This window comes from Heptranchias perlo, chromosome 40, assembly GCF_035084215.1.
Source record: "Heptranchias perlo isolate sHepPer1 chromosome 40, sHepPer1.hap1, whole genome shotgun sequence".
In the NCBI taxonomy this organism is placed as follows: domain Eukaryota; kingdom Metazoa; phylum Chordata; class Chondrichthyes; order Hexanchiformes; family Hexanchidae; genus Heptranchias; species Heptranchias perlo.
This window is the reverse complement of record NC_090364.1, coordinates 16,070,870-16,098,789: the sequence shown is the minus strand read 5'-3', so window position 1 is coordinate 16,098,789 and position 27,920 is coordinate 16,070,870. Positions and strand designations below refer to the sequence as shown.

Genomic DNA, 27,920 nt, shown 5'->3' with positions numbered 1-27,920 from the left:
TTCTGGATTACCAACCCGGTAACAACCATTGCACTACTGTACCCAGTTAAAGCTGCAAGGCTGTGACAAAGCCCCATTTCCCTGTCAATCTCCGCGTGACATTTGTGGTCGCCATTGAGATGCTAGAATTCTCGATCCATAAAGGGGATATACATATAATGGAATTGTTGGATTGACAGGGGGTTAGTAGGAGACTATAGGGGTTGTAGGGTCAGTTGGGAAAGAGTCCATAAGGCATGTCACCGCTGCAAAAGGGAGCTTCCATAAGCAGCCCACATCTCTTATGAACCAAAACACAGCCTTACATGTGTAGTCAATGGAATGAGATGTGCCCCAGACCTAACAATGTACTGCTGGGTTACACTGGATATAGTGCAGGATGTCCATCGTATACTCCTGATCTCCCAGATAGGCAGGAATATGCCCCACTGACAGTTTAGCCTGAAATGCATAACCTACCAAAAAAGAAATATACCTGGAAACATCAAATTACATAGAATTTACAGCTCAGAAACAGGCCATATGGCCCAACTGGTCTGTGCCAGTGTTTATCTGCCACATCAGCCTCCTCCCACCCTACTTCATCGAAACACATCAGCATATCCCTTCTATTCCTTTCTCTTTCATGTACTTATCCAGCATCCCCTTAAATGCATCATTAAAAGCAAGCTAAAATCAGCAGATAAAACGGCAATACTGTACTGAACTCTCTCGGACAAGTTTAACTGTTTTCAGAGGTCAAAATAACAAAGTGTTTCCAGATTCTTCTTGTCCTTTTATGGAGTCCTTTACATTAGATGCACACGGTTGCATGTAATAATTTCAGTGTTCTCTCAGCAGCAGCGGAGAAATCAGTTGGAGGGATTTGCAGCATCACTCGCTTGTCACCATTTTAGTTTTTTTTAAGCTTTTGGTTGACCCAACGCAACTCAAGAACTGAGAGCTGCCATTCAGATATATCTGGTCCAGGCAGCTTCTCACACCTCAGAACAAGAGTCTTTTCCTCAATAAGCAAGTTACGTTGCAAGTCCTCGCTCAATAGGCAAATTAAAAATGTTTATAATTGAGGCAGAGAGTGTGTGTAAACTACTGCTCCGTCCCACTGGGATCAAACTGCAGGAGCAGTTACAGAATTCACTCAGACTGAAACAAACTCTGGCAGTAAAAAGAACAATTTGTTAGAAATAAATGCTTTAATTACACAAAATAATTTACAAATTTTTGTTTCTAAATGTATTAATTATACAAGAGGTATGTAAAAACAAACATGGAAACAGAATACCAGTAACAGAACTGTAGTGTCTCTAGAAAAGGTTGATATGAACCCATAAATATTGCTCTAAACAGAACTTGTTTTTGTTGACAATTTTCTCCCCGAGGTACGGACTGGTGCTAGGATATGGTCCCTCGGGCACAGGACACCCTCTGGTACCTCACCCAAATAACCATTCTTTATACGATGGCGAGTGTCTGCAGGATATTCCACCACAGGGGGCATCACAGCCCAGCCTGATCCGGTTCTCATCCGATATGCATGCAGCAGAGGGCACTGGATGGCGATCAGGAACACGCTGCCTTGTTTTGTTCCCCTGCATCATTCACTATTCTCCAGCTCTGAGCATCAACCTGCTCCCAGCCCCCTGCTGGTACTGCTCTCTAACCGAAAGTGATTGAGCACAGCACGTGCGTTGCCAGATGGCTTTGAGGATCCCTTCCTGCTGGGAGGGATCCTCGGCGCTGCTTAGAGCTCCTCCCGGCAGGAATTCTATGGGTGGGAAACCACGGGGGGTAAATCCTGTCACTATATGGGGATGCAAATGCTCTCTGCCGTATTTGGTATTGAACCATATTCTCTCTCACTGTGCAACAACACCAGCTTACAGACAGCCTCATGAGGCGCAGGACAGGAGGGCAATGAGTGGAGGACAAATACCAGTGTGACTTTGCGTCAAGTGTTCCTGTCGCATACTGCGGGTACACACCGTTTCCATGACAGATGTTGAAGGGGTTTTGTAATTTATAAAGCCACTTTTGCGTGAGAACTAAAACACTGCTCCAGCCCACATCAATTGCTGCTCTGCATCCTTTCTCTGTTCAGATTACTGTGTGTGGAGAATAATAATATAATATAATAGCGGTTAGTATGCAGTAGGTGTCTGTATGATTTGACAGTGCAGATGTTGAAACATTTGATACGACTTTTATTCGCTGAGTGCGGCCGAGTAACAAGTGGAATAAAAATTGTGTCAAACACTTGGTTTTTATTTTGATAGACGATTACTTTCAGTGAGTGAGAAAGGAGCAAGTGTTTTTCACGGAGGGCCGCACTGCATCGCGAGAGTTCATTGTTGGGGCTGTGTAATAACTACTCACGTGCCAGTGTGAGAATCAGAACCTGCCCACAGAAGGCAGCAACACCACACTGACGAGGAGCCTAGTTCCTGGTCCTTCCCCTCTCTACCTTTACACAGCTACTCGGTTATCTTTGGCCCATTTCTTTAAGGTACGGATTATGTATTCCACCTGAGGATTCCCAGTATTCCGAAGGAGATGGAGAACTTCGCGCATGGTTTCCCTAGGAAAGGTGAACAATAAATTAGTGAGCAGTTTTCATTACAGGAACATGTGGCTTTTTTCCCCCTTCCTTGCCAAAATCTCACCCCCTTGGGGGGGTTGGTGCTGATGCTGATAATTGCTGGCTGGTTCTATAGGCATCATCTGGTACTTTGCCCAAGTGGCCATTACTGACGTGGGGCAAGACAGCGAGCAGGCCAGGTCAATACTGTCCTCATCCGATCTCCACACGTGCACTTTCCATTGGGAGTCAGATGGCACTCAGGATTCTGGTCGATTCCTCTCTCTAGCCTGGCGTGCTGAGACCAATTGTACTGCTGCCCTGACTGAAACCAGCTAAGTCATCACAGAACACAGAATAATATAGTACAGAAGGAAGCCATTCAGCCCAACGTGCTTGTGCCAGCTCTTTGAAAGAGCTATCCAATTAGTCTCACTCCCCCACTCTTTCCCCATAGCCCTACAAATTTTTCCTTTTCAAGTATTTATCCAATTCCCTTTTGAAAGATACTATTGAATCTGCTTCCACCACCCTTTCAGGCAGTGCATTCCAGATCATAACAACTCGCTGCGTAAAAAAATTTATCCTCATCTCCCCTCTGGTTCTTTTGCCAATTACCTAAAATCTGTGTCCTCTGATTATCAACATTCCTGCTAGTGGAAACAGTTTCTCCTTATTTACTCGATCAAAACCCCTTGAATCTCTGCTTAACCTTCTCTGCTCAAAGGAGAACAATCCCAGCTTCTCCAGTATCACAACATAACTGAAGTCCCTCATCCCTGGAGACTGACCCAGATATTACTCTGGTCTAAATGGCTCTGCCACTCACTGGATCAATTCACCGTGCCGTCAGTGAAGCTACAGTAGATCTTGTGTAACTTTGCACTTTCCTTCCTTCGTTGGTGCTCCCTCCACTAAACATCATAACCAGAGGTGAAAGTTCATGCAGACGACCTGCTCCCAGATTCCTGCTATTCTATGACAGGCTATTGGGAGGCTACAAGGAAGTAGTTGGTGTGCCTGTGTTAGGTAACCCTAAGCTTCCATCCAGGGGCAGGGAGGGCTTGGCCTTTGTTCCGTGCCAACCCACAAGGGCATGGCCGAAATAGATAATCCATTGTGGGGGGGGGGGGGGGGGGGGAAAAGAGAAGAATCACGGGCACAAACCCATGTCACAGTGCTCCACTCGGACACTCAGTTCACTGCACTGCCTCACCGCACAGTGCAATCCCCCACAAAGACAACTTGGATGGTCGGTGGCACTAACATTTGGCGCTGCAGAGTGGGAGGGCCTGCGAGTTAATCCCCCATTCTGCTTAGTCCCTGATCCAAGCCGCGCTGAGCAGGAGTCAACAAGCATAGGTATCCCAGGAAGGAGTCAAACCTCCCAGAGAAACTCATTCAGCCAAACAGATGGGCCAGTGCTGGAGGTCTGCTGGGCGAGTCTTGCTGTCAGAAGTTTCCGCACTGAACACATACGAACATACGAAAATGATGGGCAGGAAAAGACCAGCTGGTCCATCTAGTCTGCCCCACACTCATGATTGCCGGAGCATTGTGACTAGACAAGAGACAATCTACCCCTCACACCCCCACCCCACCACCCATGTAATCTCCTGGGAGAGGCAAAAAGCCAGAGAAAAACCTAAGGCCACCAACAACTAGCATTTATATAGCGCCTTTAACGTAGAAAAAAGTCCAAAGGTGCTTCACAGCAGCAATTATCAAGCAAAATTTGACACTGAGCCACGTAAGGAGATTTTAGGACAGGTGACCAAAAGCTTGGTCGAAGAGGTAGGTTTTAAGAAGTACCTTACAGGACAAGAGAGAGGTAGTGAGGCAGAGAGGTTTAGGGAGGGAATTCCAGAGCTTAGGGGCCAGGCAGCTGAAGGCACGGCCACCAATGGTTGGTGATGAAAATTGGGGATGCACAAGAGGCCAAAATTGGAGGAGTGCAGAGGGCTCAGAGGGTGGTAGAGCTGGAGGAGGTTATAGAGATAGGGAAGGGTGAGGGAAAAAATACCCTGGAAAATTCCTCTCCGACCCCCTCAGGCGTTCGAAAAACACAGCAACATACAATCAAACCATAAACTACGCTACACTGATGGCACAATGACATCACCTGCATTTATATGGCCCGCCCCAGGGAAACGAGTTGCTGCCTGCACAACTGCTCTTAGAGGGAGATTCACCCAACACCTGTACTACTCTTAAACCGAATTGTCACCCGAATCACAAGATAATGACGTCAGAGTGTAAAGCAGTGACAAGGAAACATAGATTAGATAGCAGAAGGAACTTCTTCACACAAAGGGTCACAAATGCGTGGAACAATCGGTCGGGCCGGGTGGGAGAGTTAGTACATCAGAGGAATTGGCTTTGAGGGGTTGATGGGCCTTGTCTCGTTCTTCACCTTTCTTAGGATCTTAACCTTGTATGTGTTTTTTTTTACTGCTCATTTCTGAACAGAGCTGATTAAACAAGATGGGTGGAATGTTAATCACTGAATTGCTCCCAGACGTATGACTCTAGTTCTGCTTGCGGCAGTGAGGCGTGTTGGAGCACAATAACAGCCCATTGTGTACTGTTATTAACTCGGCTGCAACACATTGTCAGCAACTTCTCCAAGACACCAAACCAGATATTCGGTGCCTACTTAAAAAGCAATACAGTTGAGCAATGGAGGCTTTCAAAGAGGAGATGGTTTGGGTACAGACTAGACACATTCCCATGAGTGTGAAAGGAAGGGCACCCAAAGCTAGAGCTCCTTGGATGACTAAAAAAATTGGGATTAAAATGAAACAGAAAAAGGAGGCTTATGATAAATGTCAGGTTCATAATACAGCAGAGAATCAAGCAGAATGCAGAAAGTGCAGAGAAAAACTGAAAAAGAAAATAAGAGGAGCAAAGAGAATGTATGAGAAAAGATTTACATAAAAGGGAATACTAAAGTATTCGTAAACATATGAAGAGTAAAAGGATAGTCAAAGGAAGGGTGGGGCCGATTAGGGACCGAAACAGAAATCTTTATGTGGAGGCAGAGGGCGTGGCTGAGGTTATGAAATGAGTACTTCGCATCGGTCTTCACTAGAGAAGAGGATTCTGCCATTGTAGCAGTAAAGGAGGAGGTAGTAGTGAAATTGGATAGGATAAAAATAGATAAAGAGGAGGTACTTAAAAGGTTGGCAGCACTCAAAGTAGGAAAGTCACCCTGTCCAAATGGGATGCATCCTAGGTTACTGAGGGAAGGAAAGGTGGAAATTGCAGAGGCTCTGGCCACAATCTTCCAATCCTCCTTGGATATAGGAGTGGTGCCAGAGGACTAGAGGGTTGCAAATGTTACACCCCTGCTCAAAAAAGGGGAGAGGGATAAAACAGGTAGCTACAGGCCAGTCAGCCTAACATCGGTGGTGGGGAAACTTCTCGAGTCCATAATCTGGGACAAAATTAATTGTCATTGGAAGAATATGGGTTAATAAGTGACAGCCAACATGGATTTGTTAAAGGCAAATCATGTCTGACAAACTTGATTGAGTTCTTTGATGAAAGACCGGAGAGGACTGATGAAGTTAGTGCAGCTGATGTTGTGTACTTGCAAAAAGCTTTTGATAAAGTGTCACATAATAGACTTGTTAGCAAAATTGAAGCCCATGGAATTAAATGAGCAGTGGCAGCGTGGATACGAAATTGGCTAAGAGACAGAAAGCAGAGAGTAGTGGTGAATGGTTGTTTATCAGACTGGAGGGCAGTATACGGTGGTGTCCCCCAGGAGTTGGTATTAGGGCCACTGCTCTTTTTGATACATATTAATGCTTGGGTATACGGGGCATAATTTCAAAGTTTGCAGGTGACACAAAGCTTGAAAATGTAGGATAGTAGAAGACTTCAGGAGGACATAGACTGGTGAATTGGGCAGACACATGGCAGATGAAATTTAACGCAGAGAAGGAAAACTGAGAGGCAATATAAACTAAATGGTACAATTTTAAAGGGGGTGCAGGAACAGAGCAACCTGGGATTTACGTACACAAATCTTTGAAGGTGGCAGGACAAGTTGATTAGGCTGTTAAAAGAGCATACGGGATCCTGGGCTTTATAAATAGAGGCAGAGAGTTCAAAAGCAAGGAAGTTATGGTAAACCTTCATAAATCACTGGTCAGACCTCAGGTGGAGTATTGTGTTCAATTCTGGGCACCACACTTCAGGAAGGACGCTAAGGCCTTCGAGAAGGTGCCTCTAGCCAAGCTGTTCCAGTACAGCTACAACACTGGCATCTACCCGACAATGTGGAAAATTGCCCAGGTATGTCCTGTCCACAAAAAGCAGGACAAATACAATCCGGCCAATTACCGCCCCATCAGTCTACTCTTAATCATCAGCAAAGTGATGGAAGGTGTCGTCGACAGTGCTATCAAGCGGCACTTACTCACCAATAACCTGCTCACCAATGCTCAGTTTGGGTTCCGCCAGGACCACTCAGCTCCAGACCTCATTACAGCTTTGGTCAAACATGGACAAAAGAGCTGAATTCCAGAGGTGAGGTGAGAGTGACTGCCCTTGACATCAAGGCAGCATTTCACCGAGTGTGGCACCAAGGAGCCCTAGTAAAATTGAAATCAATGGGAATCAGGGGGAAAACGCTCCAGTGGCTGGAGTCATACCTAGTACAAAGGAAGATGGTAGTGGTTTTTGGAGGCCAATCATCTCAGTCCCAGGACATTGCTGCAGGAGTTCCTCAGGGCAGTGTCCTGGGCGCAACCATCTTCAGCTGCTTCATCAATGACCTTACCTCCATCATAGGGTCAGAAATGGGGATGTTCGCTGATGATCGTACAGTGTTCAGTTCCATTCGCAACCCCTCAGACAATGAAGCAGACTGTGCCCGCATACAGCAAGACCTGGACAACATCCAGGCTTGGGCTGATAAGTGGCAAGTAACATTCGCTCCAGATAAGTGCCAGGCAATGACCATCTCCAACAAGAGAGAGTCTAACCACTTCCTCTTGACATTAACCTGCATTACTATTGCTGAATCCCCCACCATCAACATCCTGGGCGTCACCATTGACCAGAAACTTAACTGGACCAGCTTACATAAATACTGTGGCTACAAGAGCAGGTCAGAGGCTGGGTATTCTGCGGCGAGTGACACACCTCCTGACTCCCCAAAGCCTTTCCACCATCGACAAGGCAAAAGTCAGGAGTGTAATGGAATATTCTCCACTTGCCTGGATGAGTGCAGCTCCAACAACACTCAAGAAACTTGACAACATCCAGGACAAAGCAGCCTGCTTGATTGGCACCCCATCCACCACCCTAAACATTCACTCCCTTCACCACTGGCGCACCGTGGCTGCAGTGTGTACCATCCACAGGATGTACTGCAGCAACTCGCCAAGGCTTCTTCGACAGCACCTCCCAAACCCGCGACCTCTAACACCTAGAAGGACAAGGGCAGGAGGCACATGGAAACAACATGTTCCCCTCCAAGTCACACACCATCCCGAATTATATCGCCATTCCTTCATCGTCGCTGGGTCAAAATCCTGGAACTACCTACCGAACAGCACTGTGGGAGAACATTCACCATACGGACAGCAGCAGTTGAAGAAGGTGGCTCACCACCACCTTCTCAAGGGCAATTAGGGATGGGCAATAAATGCTGGCCTTGCCAGAGACGTTCACATCCCATGGACGAATAAAAAATTTTTTTACCAGAATGCTACCAGGGATAAGGGACTTCAGTAATATGGAGAGACTGGAGAAGCTGGGATTGTTCTCCTTCGAGCAGAGAAAGTTAAGAGGATATTTGATAGAGATGTTCAAAGTCATGAGTGGTTTTGATAGTAAATACAGAGAAACTGTTTCCAGTAGAAGGGTCGGTAACCAGAGGAAATAGCTTTAAGGTAATTGGCAGAAGAAAAAGGGTGGGGGGGGGGGGGTGGGGGGAGATGTGGAGAATTTTTTTTACGCAGCGAGTTGTTACGATCTGGAATGCGCTGCCTGAAAGGGCGGTGGAAGCAGATTCAATAGTAACTTTCACAAGGGAATTGGATAAATCCTTGAAAAGGAGAAATTTGCAGGGCTATGGGGAAAGAGCAGAGGAGTGGGACTATTTGGATAGTTCTTTCAAAGATCCGGCACAGGCACGATGGGCCAAATGGCCTCCTTCTGTGCTGTATGATTCTATGATAACCTGGCAGGCAGCAAGAAATTAAAGCATGCTGGAGGGAATTACAATTCATTACAGCCATTCAATTATCAAGTGGACTATTGATTGGGAGACCTTGTTCGGCATCATTCCATCAGCCTGGGTTTTACAAACCTGTCAACCATTATTCACACGGCAGGCATCTTCCTATAAAGCATGCAGGCTAACATTTCAGCTGTTAGTTTCTAACCCATGAATACTGGCTGATTTAAGTGCTGAACATACATACTTTGGTTCCCGTCCTGCTAGGATCATTTGGAAGATCCCGACGCATGCTCCACGTTTGCCTTCCCAATATTCCGGATTTGGATCCAGGCGCTCAAGCACATCAAAGGCTTTTGCAGCGTAGTAGAACTGTCCCATCTGAAAGGAAAAAGATTCCACAGCTGAAATCTGGAAATTCACCATCTTTAATTCATGTTATGATGTGGAGATGCTGGTGATGGACTGATGCAAGGAATCTTACAACACCAGGTTATAGTCCAACAGTTTTATTTGAAAATCACAAGCTTTCGGAGGCTTTCTCCTTCGTCAGGTGAGTGCCCTGAAGAAGGAGAAAGCCTCCGAAAGCTTGTGATTTTCAAATAAAACTGTTGGACTATAACCTGGTGTTGTAAGATTCCTTACATTAATTCATGTTAATCAACACATATTTTTGAAGCCCCATCACCTTCATTAAGATTGTCAGGATTGAAAAGACTTAAAAAAAATGGGGAGGAGAGACTTTACATAGAGTCTGCAGTACAGAAACACACCATTTGGCCCAACTGGTCTGTGCCAGTGTTTATACTCCACTCGAACCTCCTCCCACTCTAATGACTTCTTTGTGATTGTAATTACGATTATGCCAGTTTCCTTCCCAAACCCAGCCAAAGAAAGCAATCACCAGTAACATGCTTTCACTTTGGTCCACGGGAATTTCAGCTGGTTTTGCTGTTGGGAGTGGGCCCAGTGCCCAGGCTGTGCCAGCGATGGACGATGGGATTCACGCTGTCCACTATGGATTGAAATGTTCATCGAGAAATAGTCAACCTTTAAACAACTCGTGGAAAAATAAAATGGAGAAGGATTAACTGGTTTAAGGGAGAATCGTGTAGCAGGGCAGGGAGAGAGTGATCACTCTGCGGCTTGTTATTTGATGTGATTTGCATCGGCTATTTTGCCTGCTGGTTGGGTTGTGAAGGGAACTGGGTCAGTGTTTCAGTGTTTGTCTGTTGTTGCCAAACCCTTGCAGCAGCTTGCAGTGGGATACATGGAATTACAGAGAATCTCCAGCACAAGATAGTGCACGTTTGTTTTTTGGACTGGAGGGAGGTGTACAGTGGTGTTCCCCAGGGGTCGGTGCTGGGACCGCTGTTTTTCTTGATATATATTAATGACTTGGGCTTGGGAGCACAGGGCACAATTTCAAAATTTGCAGATGACAAAACTTGGAAGGGTAGTGAAGTGAGGAGGATAGTGATAGACTTCACGAGGATATGGACAGGCTTGTGACATAGGCGGACACGTGGCAGATGAAATTTAACGCAGAAAAATGCGAGGTGCTGAATTTCGGTAGGAAGAATGAGGAGAGGCAATATAAACTGGAGGGCACAATTCTAAAAGGGGTCAAGGAACAGAGAGATCTGAGGGTATATGTACATAAATAGTTGAAGGTGGCAGGGCAGGTTGAGAAAGGAGTTAAAAAAGCATACAGGATCCTGGGCTTTATAAATAGAGGCATAGAGTACAAAAGCAAGGTGGTTATGATGCACTTTTATAAAACAATGGTTCGGCCACAGCTGGAGTATTGTATCCAGTTCTGGGCACTGCACTTTAGGAAAGAGGTGAAGGCCTTAGAGAGGGTGTGGAAGAGATTTACTAGAATGATTCCAGGGATGAGGGACTTTAATTACGTGGGGAAGCTGGGGTTGTTCTCCTTGGAACAGAGACGGTTGAGAGGAGATTTTATAGAGGTATTCAAAATCACGAAGGGTCTGGACAGAGTAGATGGAGAGAAACTGTTCCCATTGGCGGAAGGGTCAAGAACCAGAGGACATAGACTTAAGGTGATTGGCAAAAGAACCAACGGTAACATGAGGAAAAGCTGTTTTACACAGTGAGTGGTTAGGATCTGGAATGCACTGCCAGAGGGGGTGGTGGAGGCAGATTCAATCATGGCCTTCAAAAGGGAACTGGATAAGTACTTGAAAGGAAAAAATTTGCAGGGCTACGGAGATAGGGCGGGGAGAGTGGGACTAGACGGATTGCTCTTGCATAGAGCCAGCACGGACTCGATGGGCAGAATGGCCTCCTTCCATGCTAGGGACTAGTTGAGGAAGACACCATTGTATCTTTCGAGGGAAGAGTAAATAAACATTTAGGAACATAGGAACAGGAGTAGGTCATTTAGCCCCTCGAGCCTGTTCCGCCATTCAATGAGATCATGGCTGATCTGTGACCTATCTCCATATACCCGCCTTAGCCCCATATCCCTTAATAGCTTTGGTTGACAAAAATCTATCAATCTCAGATTTAAAATTAACAATTGAGCGAGTATTAATTGCCAATTGTGGAAGAGTGTTCCAAACTGCTATCACCCTTTGCGTGTAGAAGTGTTTCCTAACTTCATTCCTGAAAGTCCTGGCTCTAATTTTTAGGTTATGTCCCCTAATCCTAGACTCCCAAACCAGCGGAAATAGTTTCTCTCTATCTACCCTATCAGTTCCCCTTAATATCTTGAAAACCTCGATCAAATCACTCCTTAATCTTCTAAATTCCAGGGAATACAATCCTTGTAATTTCACTCCTTAATCTTCTAAATTCCAGGGAATACAATCCTTGTAATTTAACCCTTGGAGTCCAGATATCGTTCTAGTAAATCTCTGCAACACTCCCTCCAAGGCCTTAATATATCCGTCCTAAGGTGCGGTGCCCAGAACTGAACACAGTAGTCCAGGTGTGGTCTAACCCCAGCATTGTTTCACTGAGGCATAATTTCTACCCCCTTGTATTCTAGTCCTCTAGATATAAAGGCCAGCATTCCATTAGCCTTTTTGATTATTTTCTGTACTTGTCCATGACATTTTAAAGATCTATGTACATGGACCCCTAAGTCTCTTTGGGCCTTCACTGTTTCGAGCTTTTCACCATTTAGAAATTACTCCTTTATAGATCCAAAGCGGATGACCTCACACTTGCCTACAATGAAATCCATTTGCCACAGTTTTGCCCATTCACTTAATCTATTAATATTTCTAATTTTATTCTTCCATCTACACTGCTTACAATGCTGCCTATCTGTGTGTCATCTGCAAACTTGGTTATGTGGCTTTCCATCCTGTCATCTAATCCATTAATAAATACAGTGAATAGTTGAGGCCCCAACACAGATCCCTGTGAGACGCCATGAGTTACACCTGCCAATTTGAGTACCTGTCCATCATCCCGACTTTCTGTCCCCTGCTGCTCAGCCAATTTTCTAACCAGGTCAATAATTTGCCCTCAATTCCATGAGGTTCAACTTTAGCCAACAGTCTCTGACGAGGGACTTTATCAAATGCCTTCTGGATGTCCATATAAACAACATCCATAGACTATTGACATAGACAACACTGTTGACTACTTTAGTCACCTCTTCAAAAAATTCAATCAGGTTAATCAGGCGTGACCTATCCTTTACAAATCCATGCTGGCTCTCTCTGATCAGCTGAAAAATTTCTAGGTGTTCAGTCACTCTATCCTTAATTATAGATTCCAGTAATTTCCTGACAACAGATGCTAACTGGTCTTGGTTCCCTTCTCTCACCTTTCTTAAATAGCGGAGTGACATGTGCAATTTTCCAATCTAAAGAAATGGTTCCTGAATCAGGAGAACTTTGGGAGATTATAGTTAGGGCATCGACAATGTTCTCACCTATTTCCTTTAAAATCCTGGGATGGAAACCATCTGGTCCTGGGGATTTGTCACTATTTCCTTTATTACTGTTAATTTGCTTATGTTAATTACGGTGAGTCCCTGTTTCAAAATTAGCTTCCCGGCATGGTGTGTCTGGCATGCTACCCTCTTCCTCTACTGTAAATACTGACGCAAAGTAATTATTTAACATGTCCGCCATTTCCTTATTTTCATTTACAATATCACCATTTTCAATTTTTAAGGGGCCCACATTGCTTTTGACCACCCTCTTTTTCTTAATATAACTGTAAAAAAAAATTTGTATTGATTGATATCCACTGCAAGTTTCTTTTCATACTCACTTTTTGTAGCTCAAAACTATCTGTTTTGTCACCCTTTGCTATTCTTTGTATCTCTCCTAGTAGCCAGGATCTTGCTTTTTTTTTTGCATTTTAGTGTGCTTCCTTTCAAAAAAAAATTATGTTGTTCCTTACCTCTTTTGTCGCCCATGGCAGTTTTTTTTGGCAAGTAGACCTCTTGCCCCTTAGGGGTATAAACTGGTTCTGTACCACGTTAAATTCTTTTTTGAACACCTCCCACTGATCTGTCGTTTTACCCATTAACAGATTTGCCTAGTTTACCGTGAACAGCCTCTGTCTCATCCCGTTGAAGTCGGCCTTACCTAAATTTACAATCTTAGCAGCTGATATGGGTTTCTCCCTTGCAAACACAAAGTTGAAGTCGATCATATTATGATCGCTATTAGATCAATGTTCACGCATCGTTAGGCTGTTAACTAAATCTGGCTCATTACTCATTATTAAATCTAATATAGCCTGCCCCCTTGTTGGTTCTCGGACATATTGTTGCAGAAAGCTGTCCTGAACACACACAAGAAATTTGCTACCATTCTGACATGAGCGCGTCTGCTTATCCCAATCTAAATTCAAGTTAAAATCCCCCATTAAAACCATTCTGCCTTTGTTACATGCTTGACTAATCTCTGCATTTATACATTCTGCCACTTCATAGAATCATAGAAAGATTACAGCACAGGAGGCCATTCGGCCCATCGAGTCCGCGCCGGCTCTATGCAAGAGCAATCCAGCTAGTCCCACTCCCTCGCCCTATCTCCGTTGCCCTGCAAATTTTTTCCTTTCAAGTGCTTATCCAGTCCCCTTTTCAAGGCTATGATTGAATCTGCCTCCACCACACCCTTGGGTGTGCATTCCAGATCCTAACCACTCGCCGTGTAAAAAAGTTTTTCCTCATGTCACCGTTGGTTCTTTTGCCAATCACCTTAAATCTATGTCCTCTGGTTCTTGACCCTTCCGCCAATGGGAACAGTTTCTCTCCATCTACTCTGTCTAGACCCTTCATGATTTTGAAAACCTCTATCAAATCTCCTCGCAACCGTCTCTGTTTCAAGAAGAACAACCCCAGCTTCTCCAGTCAATCCACATAACTAAAGTCCCTCAACCCTGGAATCATTCTAGTAAATCTCTTCTGCACCCTCTCTAATGCCTTCACATCTTTCCTAAAGTGCGGTGCCCAGAACTGGGCACAATACTCTAGCTGTGGCCGAACCAGTGTTTTATAAAGGTTCATCATGACTTCCGTACTTTTGTACTCTATGCCTCTATTTACGAAGCTCAGGTTCTTGTATGCTTTTTTAACTGCTTCCTCAACCTGCCCTGCCACCTTCAATGATTCGTACACATATACCCCCAGATCTCTCTGTTCTTGTACCCCTTTTAGAATTGTGCCCTCTGGTTTATATTGCCTCTCCTTGTTCTTCCTACCGAAATATATCACTTAGCATTTATCTGCGTTAAATTTTATCTGCCATGTGTCCGCCCATGCCACCAGCCTGTCTATATCCTCTTGAAGTCTATCACTATCCTCCTCACTGTTTACTACCATTCCAAATTTTGTGTCATCTGCAAATTTTGAAATTGTGCCCTGTACACCAAACTCCAAGTCATTAATATATATCAAGAAAAGCAGTGGTCCCAGTAGTGATCCCTGGGGAACACGACTGTACACTTCCCTCCAGTCCGAAAAACAACCGTTCACCACTACTCTCTGTTTCCTGTCCCTTAGCCATTTCTGTATCCATGTTGCTACTTTATTCCATGGGCCGCAATCTTGATGATAAGCCTACCATGCAGCACTTTATCAAATGCCTTTTGAAAGTCCATATACACCACATCAACTGCATTGCCCTCATCTACCCTCTCTGTTACCTCATCAAAAATTTTTATCAGGTTAGTCAAACACTATTTGTCTTTAAAATGCACTTCACAGCTGCCACCAGTGGGCCTGTACACAACTCCCACTACTGTCTTAAATCTTTTTCTATTTCTGAATTCTACCCATAAAGTCTCCACTGCCTACTTACCTCTCCTATCATTGAAGTAATTTCATCCTTAATCACTAAAGCTACTCCTCCCCCTCTACCAGTTTCCCTATCCTTCCTATAGACGTTATAACCTGGTATATTGAGCTCCCAGTCCTGACTGTCTTGCAGCCATGTCTCTGTAATGGCTACCATGTCGTACCCTCTAAGTTGAATTCAACTTAGAGAATACAACATAGTAGCCATTACTGAGACATGGCTGCAAGACAGTCAGGACTGGGAACTCAATATACCAGGTTATGCAATTCATTCAATTTGTTCCTTATACTCCATGCGTTTGTATAAAGAATGCTTATTTGGGCCACACACCCTAACCTGTCCTTCTGCTCTAATGTTGTTTTTCTTACACATTTCTTGTTTCTCCCGCTCCTGATTTAATTACTTTACTTTTAGTTTTCCCTTTATCTGTATTGCCTAAAGCATAATTTCTGACTATTACTCTACTCTCTTCCTTTTTGTTTGTTTTAGAATTACTACTTATACAACCTTTTCCACCTGAGCCCTCCTCCACATTTACTAGTTTAAAGTCCTTGTGACCACCCTATTGATCCTTTCCACGAGGACCTTGGTCCCAGCCTGGTTCAGGTGGAGCCCATCCGAACGGTACTGTTCCTTCCTGTGCCAGTGTCCCATGAAATGGAACTCCTCTTTCCCACACCACTCCTTCAGCCACATGTTCACCCCCCTAATTTGCACGTGGCTGAGGTAATAGTCTAGAGACTCTAACCCCTAAGGTCCTACTTTTTGATTCAGCTCCTAGCTCCTGGAACTCTCTGAACAGGACCTCTTGCCTACTTTTTCCTATGTTGTTGGTCCCAACATGGATCACAAAGACTGGATCCTCCCCTTCCCGTTCCAATATCCTTTCACGCCGGTTCGAGATGTCCCTCACCCTGGCACCAGGTAGGCAACATACCATGTGGGACTCTCGGTCCTGCTTACAAAGGATGGTATCTATCCCCCTAATTATTGAATCCCCTACAACTACCACATTACGCTTCTCCTCCTCCTCCCCGCTTTGGACAGCCTCTTGCTCCAGGGTGCCACGGTCAGCATTCTAGCTTGTCCTTAAGGATAAGGAGTCCCTATCCTTATCCTCGCAGGTAGCAAGTACATTGTACCTGGTGGCTAAGATCAGTTTCTGCGGATCCTCATTCTCCCCATACTCTGTATATTATCGGCCATACCAACCCCGTTCTGATCCTGTACCTCTCTACGAGGTGTGACTGGCGTCTGGAGCAAACTGTCCAGATACTCTTCCCCCTCCCTTATGTGTTAGAGTGTCTCCAACTCACTCTCCAGCTCAATGACTCTGAGCTGGAGAGATTTGAGGCGGAGACATCTACTGCAGATGTGTTTGCTCAGGACATTCTCCATGTCCACAAACTCTTATGTACTGCAGTCCAGACACACAACCTGCTCGGCCATATCTTAGTCTATATTTATGTATAGGTAATTACTTCTTCGTTTGTTTTGGGTTTTTTTTGCTTTTTAAAAAAATTTAGCATTTCCTTCCCCCTCCACACCTAATTCCCACTCCGTTCACGATCCACTCTCTTTGCGATGCGCTCTGCGTTTCAGCAGATAACCTTCTATTTCATACACCTTTTGAGAACACCAGTTACAACTGCTTTGGAGCAGAGGAAGCTAGAGGGCTATGTATTTACATAAAGAGCAGGGTAGAAGGATTTGTTTTGGGATTCCTCTAGCAAAGAGCTGGCACAGACACAATGAGCTGAATGGCCTGCTTCTGTGCTATAAACTTCCACGCTCTATGTTCTGATGAGGGTGCCTGGTGTAGGAAATGGAACCGTTGCTTACCACTTCTGTGACTGGGTTTAAGGCATGTTCTTGGAGCACATCAGTGGCAGCTTTAGTCAGCATCTAACCATGTTGGACCTGATCTGGGAGTGCTCCGTGCCCACAGTAGGTGTCTGGAACGGAAAGTTTTCCTGTCTCCGGTACTGACATCCCTCATCTTCATCCCTTATCCGCATAGAATTCAGCAAATAAAGAAAAAAAACTTGTATTTATATAGCGCCTTCCATGACCTCAGGGCGTCCCAAAGTGCTCTCCAGCCAATGAAGTATTTTTTTGAAGTGTAGTCACTGTTGTAATGTAGGAAAAGTGACAGCCAATTTGTGCACAGCTAGGTCCCACAAGCAGCAATGAAATAAATGACCAGATCATCTGTTTTTGGGTGTTGGTTGAGAGATAAATATTGTCCAGGACTCCCCTGCTCTTCTTTGAAATAGAGCCACGGTATCTTTTATGTCCATCTGAGTGTGCAGACAGGGCTTCGGTTTAACGTCTCATCCAAAAGACAGCATCTGCGACAGTGCAGCTCTCCATCAGTACTGCACTGGAGTGTCAGCCTAACTTATGTGCTCAATTCTCTGAAGTGGGACTTGAACCCACAACCTTCTGACTCAGAGGCTAGAGTGCTACCCACTGAGCCATGGCTGACTTGTAAACTTGGATTTATAAAAGCAGTGCAAACACACAAGCAAATGCCAAGGCTTATTTTTATCACTGGAAGCTTTGTAAAAGTAAATTTGAGCTTCTTGCTGCATTTGGTGCAATCCCTCGAACATTAACCACTCCTCAAAGTGTTTGTCTCACTTACCTTATAGCAGTCATTGGCTAAAAGCTGCAGGAGGCTGAAGGACTCTCCAGATGTCTCCATCTTCAGGTAGAGCTCCCAGGCCAGGCGTGGCTTCTTGTTCATGATATCTGTGATGGGTGGAAAGAATAGTGTCAGCTTCTGAAACTGAGACAGCACCTGGCCTGTAAACAAAAAGCATGCAATGGGAAATGGGGAGGAGGGGGTGGAATATGCAGTTCACTGCATAGGTGAGATGGTCCTTGTGTTACAAAGATCTTCCGCCTGAGTAGGCCCCAGTGATCGATGGGGTATTTAGATTTTATACTACAAATGTGCAGAGGACTGTGAAATAGGTTTTCTTGGACCTCATTCACTCAGCCACTGCCTTCCTATAGGGTTAACATTAAAGAAAAACTCAAAAATTAAATTAGCTTCTAGCCTTTGCACCATTCTGCTCCAATGTGGAAAAACATAATTTTTTTACAACACAGAAAGAGGCTATTTAACCCATCGTGCCTGTACTGGCTCCGTGAGACAGCTATCTACTCAGTCTCCTTCCCCATACTCTTTTGGAGTCATTTATACTTTGACAAGTCGTACAACAGGGATGCAAGGTGATAGTGAAGAGCTTCTCTCTCCCACCTCGTCCACACGCTCACATACTGAAGGGCGGGGGCCAGGGGAGGGGGGGGGGCGTGGTGGAGGGGCGGAGAATGTAGAATTACTGGTCACCAGAACGGAATATCAGGATTGTTACCTGTCGGTAGCTGTCCAAAAGAATTGTGCTTAAAATATGCTTATACTAAATTAAAAATGATACTCCCCATTTTCAGGGCCTTAATTGTGGGATGGGGACATGCTGGGCTGCCTTTACTGATACCCCACTATTACAGAGCAGCTGAAGGCATACATGAGCAGGCTGGGGCACTTGGTCAGCAACCTTCCCTTTCTATAAGAGGATGTCTCAACTGTATGGCTTGTAACCGGTCTGCTGAGCCGCACAGACCAGAGATCAGAGCCAAGTTAGGTCATCCCAGTCAGGGCTATGGTGGGCCTCTACAATTGGCCTTCGGGTTCCCTGTGCTAGCGAAGGGAGGAAGTCGCTCCCGAGAAGGCCCCGCTGAGTGCGTGCTGTCAGTTTTATGCAATATTGTACCACTCGATTGCACACCACATTCAAAGACAAACACACCGCACCACAGGGCGAGCAAAAAATACCGCATCAAGAAAGGCTCAAAATATGAGTCAAAGCACCTTCCGGGATATCAACTGGACACCTGGAGACTTCTATGTGTCTAGATAAAGACATTTGTCTGAGAATATCAAAGGAAGCACAGTGCTTGACAGGTCAGCCCCACATAGGCCACACCGATCAGGCCTTATTGTAGACCAGGATGTCTCTTACTTCTGACGAGTGTCTCATCTGTTGGCCCAGCCAAAGAGCTGACCAAACACAGGGTGCACTGTGGGCAGATTAAAGCAAAAACACTGACACTAGCATCGCTAACTGCAGCTACGCAAAAGCACCGAAATTTTTGAAAACCACTGCTTTACTCAAAGAGTCATGAATCTAGAGTTATATTTAACTCACAGCAACGAGCCAGCCAGCTGAGGTAAATGTAGTCATTCTTCAGCTTTTCACTCTGAATCAGCTGGAAAACCTGAGGAATAATTAAAAGGTACAAAGTTTAGAGAGAGGTGGTGTTCCCCGAAGGCCAAGTTGGTTAATGTACCAAGTTGCACACATCAGAAAGGATCCAGGTTCAGACACTGGCCTGGGTGGGGGATGGAGTTACACAGTGCAGGCTGGGGCAGCAGTAAGGATATAATTGGGCTCAGTGTCCCCATTCAAAGGAGGCGATGGTGGTGGGGAGAGCAACTAGGGTTACAGCAGCTGACCGCTATCCAATGACTCCTGGAAAGTGCACGTGTGTAAAATATCAGGGTTCAGCTGTGATTCGCTTCTTGGTCGAATAGCCCAACACTTGCTGTCTACGCTCACAATGAAGAATGGCCAGCAGAGTAAGATGCTGAAGGGAAGAATGATGTGTGCCGACCCAAGGCGAGGAGGTGAAAGAGAACCAAATCAAAACTTCTCTGGTTGGCATCTCAGGTTAAAATAACCTCCAGCTACTTTAGTTCAGCACAAGAACAAAAACAAAATTTGAAAAGAGATGGAGCAAGGACAAATCAAGCACTTTAATTAAACAAAGGGTTGAGCATAAATCGAGAGTTCTACGTATGGAGCCTGAAGTGATTGGGCTCAGCGTCTATTTTGGCAGCACTCCATGAGATCTGTTTCTATAATAGTGGTGAAGGTGCTTATATGAAACCAGGGTTCCTTTCAGTGCTGATCATTGAGTGATCACCGGCAACAGCATTCTTAAATTTGAGAAACCCAGGTGAAGTGCCAAATTCCACAGTACAAGACACCAACAAAGTTCACAAGGAGGAGGAAAGAAAATGCAGTGGGTTGATAACAGAGATGAGTGGATGCCAAGCTTGGATTTTAAAAACTGGTAAGGTTGTTGGAGCAAGGGAAGAGAGGAAGACCATAGTTTTCAGGCCTTGAGGGGAAAAAAATGAGTTAAGGGTAGGAGACAGTACAATGAGAATTGATTTCAACACAGGGAGGAGGAGAGCCTGTAGGATGATGCATTTAGAACTTAGAAGGAACAGGAGAGCAAAGTTCAGAGCAGCACTGACAGCAAGATTGAGAGGTTGGTGGGTAGAGGAGAGAGAAGGATCAGCTAATACATAACAAACTTTCTTCTTGCATCCTGTCCAGGAGTGTGGTTGTTAAAAGAGCCTCCCAGATATGGGAGTAGGATTCAAGTCGTGATTGCAGGGAGTTTTTGGCATTTTTTAAATTCGTGTTTGAACAGTGCAGCAGGGCTGTGTCATACAGCTATTCCTGCAACTAATAAATAATCACTGTAACAATAAGTTGAATGTTGGGGGTTGGCACTTGTTCAGGTAACACTTGGCCAAAAATACTCAATGCACTGAATAGGCAGTTCACCAGGATGCTGTGGGAGCATCCTGCTCCAGCTCATAAACATTATGTTCTCCCAGTGAGTGGAAACCTCAAATACCTGGTTAATGACATGGCAATCAGTGTGACAGAAACCCTGGAGAGTTGGGAGGAATTTACAGTAAAGCAGATTTAAACTGTGTAGTTCGTTTATTCAGACAGCTGAATATTTTAATTGTCTTCAAAGATCTTGCCCAGAAATTCTGAGGTACAAAAACTGGACAGAAAGAATACCAGTTTTATTTTTCTGCTTATGTATCAAGGATGAGAAAAAGCCATCAGACCCATACACGCTCGCCACCCTCTCCCCAATCCTTCGGCTGATTCCATCCAATAAACAAGCCCTTTCTTCCACCCACCTCTCGGGAGAGACAAAAAAAACAAACCCGTAGCCAAATCAGGAACCTTCTGCCAAAAATATCTCTCTGAGTACGCATGCATGTTAAGATAAGCTGCAGGAGGTTTTCCAGCACTAGATGTTTAACAGGACAGTGTACAAGTCTGTGCGTGCTGAAAATAATTAATCTGAGTGCATACAAACAGACCATTCTGCGCCTGCACTGCCAACCCTACCCTGGTCTGGTCTCAGACTGGGCAGAACGCGGTCACTCTGCTTTCACTGTCAATTCACAACTGAACCAGGTGCACTTCTGCAATTTCCAAAGCCAGCTACCACAGGACGATACGTCCCGTCAAAGGACCAGCAACTGGCAAGCTGCCAGCCTGCTTCCGGCAATTCAGGGTCAGCTCTGCTATCACAATGATGTAAGCAACCTTGTGTACAGCAGGATGGAAAAGATTCAGCCAGATGTTTGCGCTGCACTGTACTGCATTCATGTTATGATTTTTTTAAAGATGTAAATTGCCAGGAATAGATAAACAGCATGCAATTTATAACAAAGCACACAGCAGCAAGATATACCAATTTGGTCATACATTGCTGAGGGGGGCTGGGGGAAAAAACAGGGAGGTATTGCTGCAGTTATATAAGGTATTGGTGAGACCGCACCTGGAATACTGCATACAGTTTTGGTCTCCATACTTAAGAAAAGACATACTTGCTCTCGAGGCAGTACAAAGAAGGTTCACTCGGTTAATCCCGGGGATGAGGGGGCGGACATATGAGGAGAGGTTGAGTAGATTGGGACTCTACTCATTGGAGTTCAGAAGAATGAGAGGCGATCTTATTGAAACATATAAGATTGTGAAGGGGCTTGATCGGGTGGATGCAGTAAGGATGTTCCCAAAGATGGGTGAAACTAGAACTAGGGGGCATAATCTTAGAATAAGGGGCTGCTCCTTCAAAACTGAGATGAGGGGAAACTTCTTCACTCAGAGGGTGGTAGGTCTGTGGAATTTGCTGCCCCAGGAAGCTGTGGAAGCTACATCATTGAATAAATTCAAAGCAGAAATAGACAGTTTCCTAGAAGTGAAGGGAATTAGGGGTTACGGGGAGCGGGCAGGAAATTGGACATGAATTTAGATGTGAGGTTAGGATCAGATCAGCCATGATCTTATTAAATGGCGGAGCAGGCTCAAAGGGCCGATTGGCCTACTCCTGCTCCTATTTCTTATGTTCTTATGTTCTAAATATGCCAATTTGGTGGTACATTGGTGTGGTGGGCAGGGAGTAGATGTACTAACACAGTGGTACATTGAGGTGACAGCAGTGAATACATGTACCAATGCAGTCATATATCAGTGTACTGGCAGTGGGTAGATACACCAATCTGCAGCAACATTGGTGAAGGGGGGCTTGGGGTAGGTATACCAATTTGGCAGGCCCCAAAACTGCATTGCGCCGGCTCACAATCCCAATCCCCCCTTGGCAATGTCACCGTCCCAGCTGGATTGTCGAGGGGCAGGTGTGGAGGAGTGAGCAGTGAATTACAAAACTATAGTGTGGCAACAAGTAATACGGGTGGGAGGGTGATTGATGCACACAGCATCAAAAAAGCTAAAAGTGAAGGAAAAAACGCAGCCTCCTCCACTCAGTAATTAGCTGGGCGACAGATTACAACATACCCTGGATCAACTCACCAAGTTGCACCGAGTTAGCTGATGTCAGGCCACTACAATTCACCTCAGCGCCCTGGGTGAGGGAGGGGAAATTCGGCCAGTGTTCCTTAAATCGCTATCCAGTGATCCCCACTGGAAATGTGTGCGTGGATGTCAGGTTAAGCACAGGATCAGGCTGAGCTAAGTTGCCCTCTGTGATGGAACAACATAAGTTATGAAGCTTCATACATTAACAACTGCCACTGGATAGCGCCAGTTAGGAGTCAATGCCTTACCTTCACAAAAATTTGAAATTATCCCCTTTAGTAGGAAGAATAGAAAAGCAGAATATTTTTTTAAAAGGTGAGAGACTAAGAAATGTTGGTAGTCAGAGGGATTTGGGAATCCTTGTACACAAATCACAAAAAGGTAACATGCAGGTACAGCATGAAGGCAAATGGTATGTTAGACTTTATTGCAAGGGGGTTGGAGTGTAAGAGTAAGGAGGTAATTATACATGGCTCTGGTGAGTCCACACCTGGAGTACTATGTACAGTTTTGGTCTCCTAAGGAAAGATATACTTGCCTTAGAGGGGGTGCAACGAAGTTCATTAGATTGATTCCTGGGATGAGAGGGTTGTACTATGAGGAGAGATTAAACATAGAAACATAGAAAATAGGAGCAGGAGTAGGCCATTCGGCCCTTCGAGCCTGCTCCGCCATTCAATACGATCATGGCTGATTCTCTATCTCAATACCATATTCCCACTTTCTCCCCATACCCCTTGATGCCTTTTGTGTCTAGAATCTATCAAGCTCCTTCTTAAATATATTCAGTGATTTGGCCTCCACAGCCTTCAGTGGTACAGAATTCCACAGGTTCACCACCCTCTGAGTGAAGAAATTTCTCCTTATCTCAGTCCGAAATGTCCTACCCCGTATCCTGAGACTGTGACCCCTCAGCCAAAGGAAACATCCTCCCTGCATCCACTCTGTCTAGCCCTGTCAGAATTTTATATGTTTCAATGAGATCCTATCTCATTCTTCTAAACTCTAGTGAATACAGGTCTAATCGACCCAATCTCTCCTCATAAGATAGTCCTGTCATCCCAGGAATCAGTCTGGTGAACCTTCGCTGCACTCCCTCTATGGCAAGTATATCCTTTCTTAAGTAAGGAGACTAAAATTGTACACAATACTCCAGGTGCGGTCTCACCAAGGCCCTGTATAACTGCAGTAAGACATCCTTGCTCCTGTACTCAAATCCTCTTGCAATGAAGGCCAACATACCATTTGCCTTCCTAACTGCTTGCTGCACCTGCATGTTTGCTTTCAATGAATGGTCCACAAGGACGCCCAGGTCTCTTTGTACATGGACATTTCCCAACTATCACCATTTAAATAATAGTCTGCCTTTCTGTTTTTCCTTCCAAAGTGGATAATTTCACATTTATCCACATTATACTGCATCTGCCATGTATTGCCCACTCACTCAACTTATCTAAATCACCTTGAAGCCTCTTTGCATCCTCCTCACAACTCACAATCTCACCTAGTTTTGTGTCGTCAGCAAACTTGGAAGTATTACATTTGGTTCCCTCATCCAAATCATGATATATATTGTGAATAGCTGGAGCCCAAGCACTGATCCCTGCGGTACCTCACTAGTTTGAGTAGAATGGGCTTATATTCTCTGGCGTTTAGAAGAATGAGAGGTGATCTCATTGAAACATATAGAATTCTTTAGAGGACGTGACAGTGTAGATGCTGAGAGGCTGTTTTCCCTGGCTGGAGAGTCCAGAACTTGGGGACATAGTCTCAAGGTAAGGGGTTGACCAATTAGGACAAAGATGAAGAAAAATTTCTTCACTCAGAGGGTGGTGAATCTTTGGAATTCTCTACCCCAGAGGGTTGTGGATGCTCAGTCGTTGAGTATATTCAAGACTGAGATCGACAGATTTTTGGACACGAAGGGAATCAAGGGATATGGAGATTGGGGGCGGGGGGAGAAGTGAAGTTGAGGTAGAAGATCTTATTGAATGGCAGAGCAGGCTGAAGGGGCCTTGTGGCCCATTCCTGCTCCTATTTCTTATGTTCTTAAAAAAACAAATTTGATTTGATTTCCCAAATCCCTTGTAGCAAGAGTGTCAAAACTTCCATCTTCATGGGGCACCTAGATTAAAAGCCTGTTCCCATTAATTTTCCGATACCTCAAGTTGCTGACACTAACAGAACTTAGTGCTCTGATTTAGGATTTACCCACCAATGAGGCAACAGTGCTGAGAACAGCCCTTTCCAAACCTCCTGGCTCACAAAATTCAAACAGGACAAAACCAGCGAAGAAGAAATAGAATTCAGTTGCCCGGCTTCGACAGCTGGAATGGGGTTGCCAGGAAGGATGGTTGAGGCTGAAATACACTGGACTCATGGGAAGACATGACGGTTGGTATTCTGTAAGGACGAGATCAAATGGGCCAATGGGCTTTCTACATCTGAACCCAACTGTGATGCTGTGCTCTATTCAATTTACTCCCCTTTTTTTGTAAGAAAAAAAACTCAGGAGAAATTTGCTTGATGTTTTACTAAAAAAAATAATCAATTTCTACAAACTAGAGAAGTGCAATGTGATTTATTTTGGCAGGAAGAATGAGGAGAGGCAATATAAACTAAATGGTACAATTCTAAAGTGGGTGGAAGAACAGAGAGACCAGGGGGTATACGTGCACAAATCTTTGAAGGTGGAAGGATAGGTTGAGAAAGCGGTTAAAAAAAGCACACGGGATCCTGGGCTTTATAAATAGAGGCATAGAGTCGGCCACAACTGGAGTATTGTGTCCAATTCTGGGCATTGCACGTTAGGAAGGATGTGATGGCCTTAGAAAGGGTGCAGAAAAGATTTACGAGAATAATTCCAGGGATGAGGGACTTCAGATACATGGATAGACCGGAGAAACTGGGATTGTTCTGCTTAGAGCAAAAAAGGTTAAGAGGAGATTTGAAAGAGTTATTCAAAATCATGACGTGTTTAGATAAAGTGAATAAAGAGAAACTGTTCCCATTGGCGGAAGGGTCGAGAACCAGAGGACACAGATTTAAGATGATTGGCAAAAGAAACAAAGGCGACAAAAACTTTTTTAGGCAACGAGTAGTTATGATCTGGAATGTGCGGCCTGAAAGGGTGGTAGAAGCAGATTCAATCATGGCTTTCAAAAAGAAATTGGATAAATATTTGAAGAGAAAAAATTTGCAGGGCTACGGGACTAACTGGATTGCTCTTACAAAGAGCTGGCATGGGCTCGATGGGCCGAATGGCCTCCTTCTGTGCTGTAACCATTCTATGATTCTAACTACTTCAAGACCCACGAAGCAGGTCTCTTTGTTAAGCCGCTTCACCAACAGGTAGCAGTTGCCCTGTGTTTACAGGAAACAACAGAGAGCCCTGACTTAAGACCAGCCTGAAAGCCTCAGGAAACCAGGCTGCAGACAGGAAAGACCCCATCCGTAGTCTGCAGTGTAGTTTCTCAGGTTCCCAGTGGCTTACTGTCAAGCTCTAAGGTTAATCCAAAGTCATGCCCCCAGTTGCTTCTTATGCAGGCATTCCAGGTGGAGGGGTTGTGGGGAGGAGGTGGGGGAGAAGGTGCTCACGGGGATGCCTCCCATGGTGACACCACAGAGTGAGAATCGTAGAGACCTGATGGTCTGTACAGATCAGTTGGGGTGTTGCCCTTAACCAACTCAACCACTGGGGAAGCCCTTTTTTCCCTTGTTCGCACCATGATCACAGCTAATACGGTCAGTGTGGGTTTAAAATGTTTGCATTATACCCACCTACCCGGGGAGATCCCAACATCCCTAAATGTGACCTACAGTTTCTCCGCTATTTAAGAAAAATTAGATAGGGAAAACAGGGAATTATAGACCAGTTAGCCTAACATCTGTTACCAGAAAATTACTGGAGTCTATAATTAAGGATACAGTGATGAACACCTTGACAATTTTCAGTTGATCAGAAGGGCCAGCATGGATTTGTAAAGGGTAGGCCATGCCTGACGAACCTGATTGAATTTTTTTGAAGTGGTGACTAAAGTAGTGGACAGGGGAATGTGCTGAGCAGCAGGAGAGAGAGTAGGTATAATGGGCAGGTACTCAAATTGGCAGGATGTGATTAGTGGTGTCCCACAAGGACCTGTGTTGGGGCCTCAACTATTCACTGTATTTATTAACGGCTTAGATGACGGGATAGAGAGCCACATATCCAAGTTTGCAGATGATACAAAGATAGGCAGCATTATAAGCAGTGCAGATAGATGCATAAAATTACAGAGAGATATTAATAGATTAAGTGAATGGGCAAAACTGTGGCAAATGGATTTCAATGTAGGCATGTGTGAGGTCATCCACTTTGCTCCTAAAAAGGATAGATCAGAGTACTTTCTAAATGGTGAAAAGCTCGAAACAGTGAAGGTCCAAAGAGACTTAGGGGTCCATGTACATAGATCATTAAAATGTCATGGACAGGTACAGAAAATAATCAAAAAGGCGAATGGAATGCTGGCCTTTATATCCTGAGGACTAGAATACAAGGGGTTAGAAGTTATGCCTTGATGTCAAGGGCAGTCACTCTCACCTCACCTCTGGATTTCAGCTCTTTTGTCCATGTTTGGACCAAGGCTGTAATGAAGTCTGGAGCCGAGTGGTCCTGGCGGAACCCAAACTGAGCATCGGTGAGCAGGTTATTGGTGAGTAAGTGCCGCTTGATAGCACTGTTGACAACACCTTCCATCACTTTGCTGATGATTGAGAGTAGATTGATGGGGCAGTAATTGGCCGGATTGTATTTGTCCTGCTTTTTGTGGACAGGACATACCTGGGCAATTTTACACATTGTCGGGTAGATGCCAGTGTTGTAGCTGTACTGGAACAACTTGGCTAGAGGCGCAGCTAGTTCTGGAGCACAAGTCTTCAGCACTACAGCCGGGATGTTGTCGGGGCCCATAGCCGTTGCTGTGCACTCAGCCATTTCTTGATATCACGTGGAGTGAATCGAATTGGCTGAAGACTGGCTTCTGTGATGGTGAGGATATCAGGAGGAGGCCGAGATGGATCATCCACTCGGCACTTCTGGCTGAAGATGGTTGCAACCGCTTCAGCCTTGTCTTTTGCACTCACGTGCTGGACTCCGCCATCATTGAGGATGGGGA

The 27,920-nt window shown here is 44.9% G+C and overlaps 1 protein-coding gene across 4 annotated transcripts in view; it reads right to left on the bottom strand.

Annotated features, from left to right (window-relative positions):
• Positions 1–1,174: 1,174 nt before the first annotated feature.
• ift56 (intraflagellar transport 56) overlaps positions 1,175–27,920 on the bottom strand; it is a 79,919-nt gene continuing 53,173 nt past the window's right edge. For 2 of the 4 annotated variants that reach the window (XM_067974692.1, XM_067974693.1), the window contains 4 exons: positions 19,279–19,348; positions 17,709–17,815; positions 9,016–9,149; positions 1,175–2,575 (listed from right to left, as the gene is read on the bottom strand). In XM_067974692.1, coding sequence (XP_067830793.1) covers positions 2,464–2,575; positions 9,016–9,149; positions 17,709–17,815; positions 19,279–19,348 — 423 coding nt within the window. In that variant the 3' untranslated portion in view covers positions 1,175–2,463. Of the gene's footprint in view, positions 2,576–9,015; positions 9,150–16,903; positions 17,069–17,708; positions 17,816–19,278; positions 19,349–22,761; positions 22,933–27,920 lie in introns of those variants that run through there. The other 2 variants (XR_010958756.1, XR_010958757.1) reach the window with 2 other exon arrangements.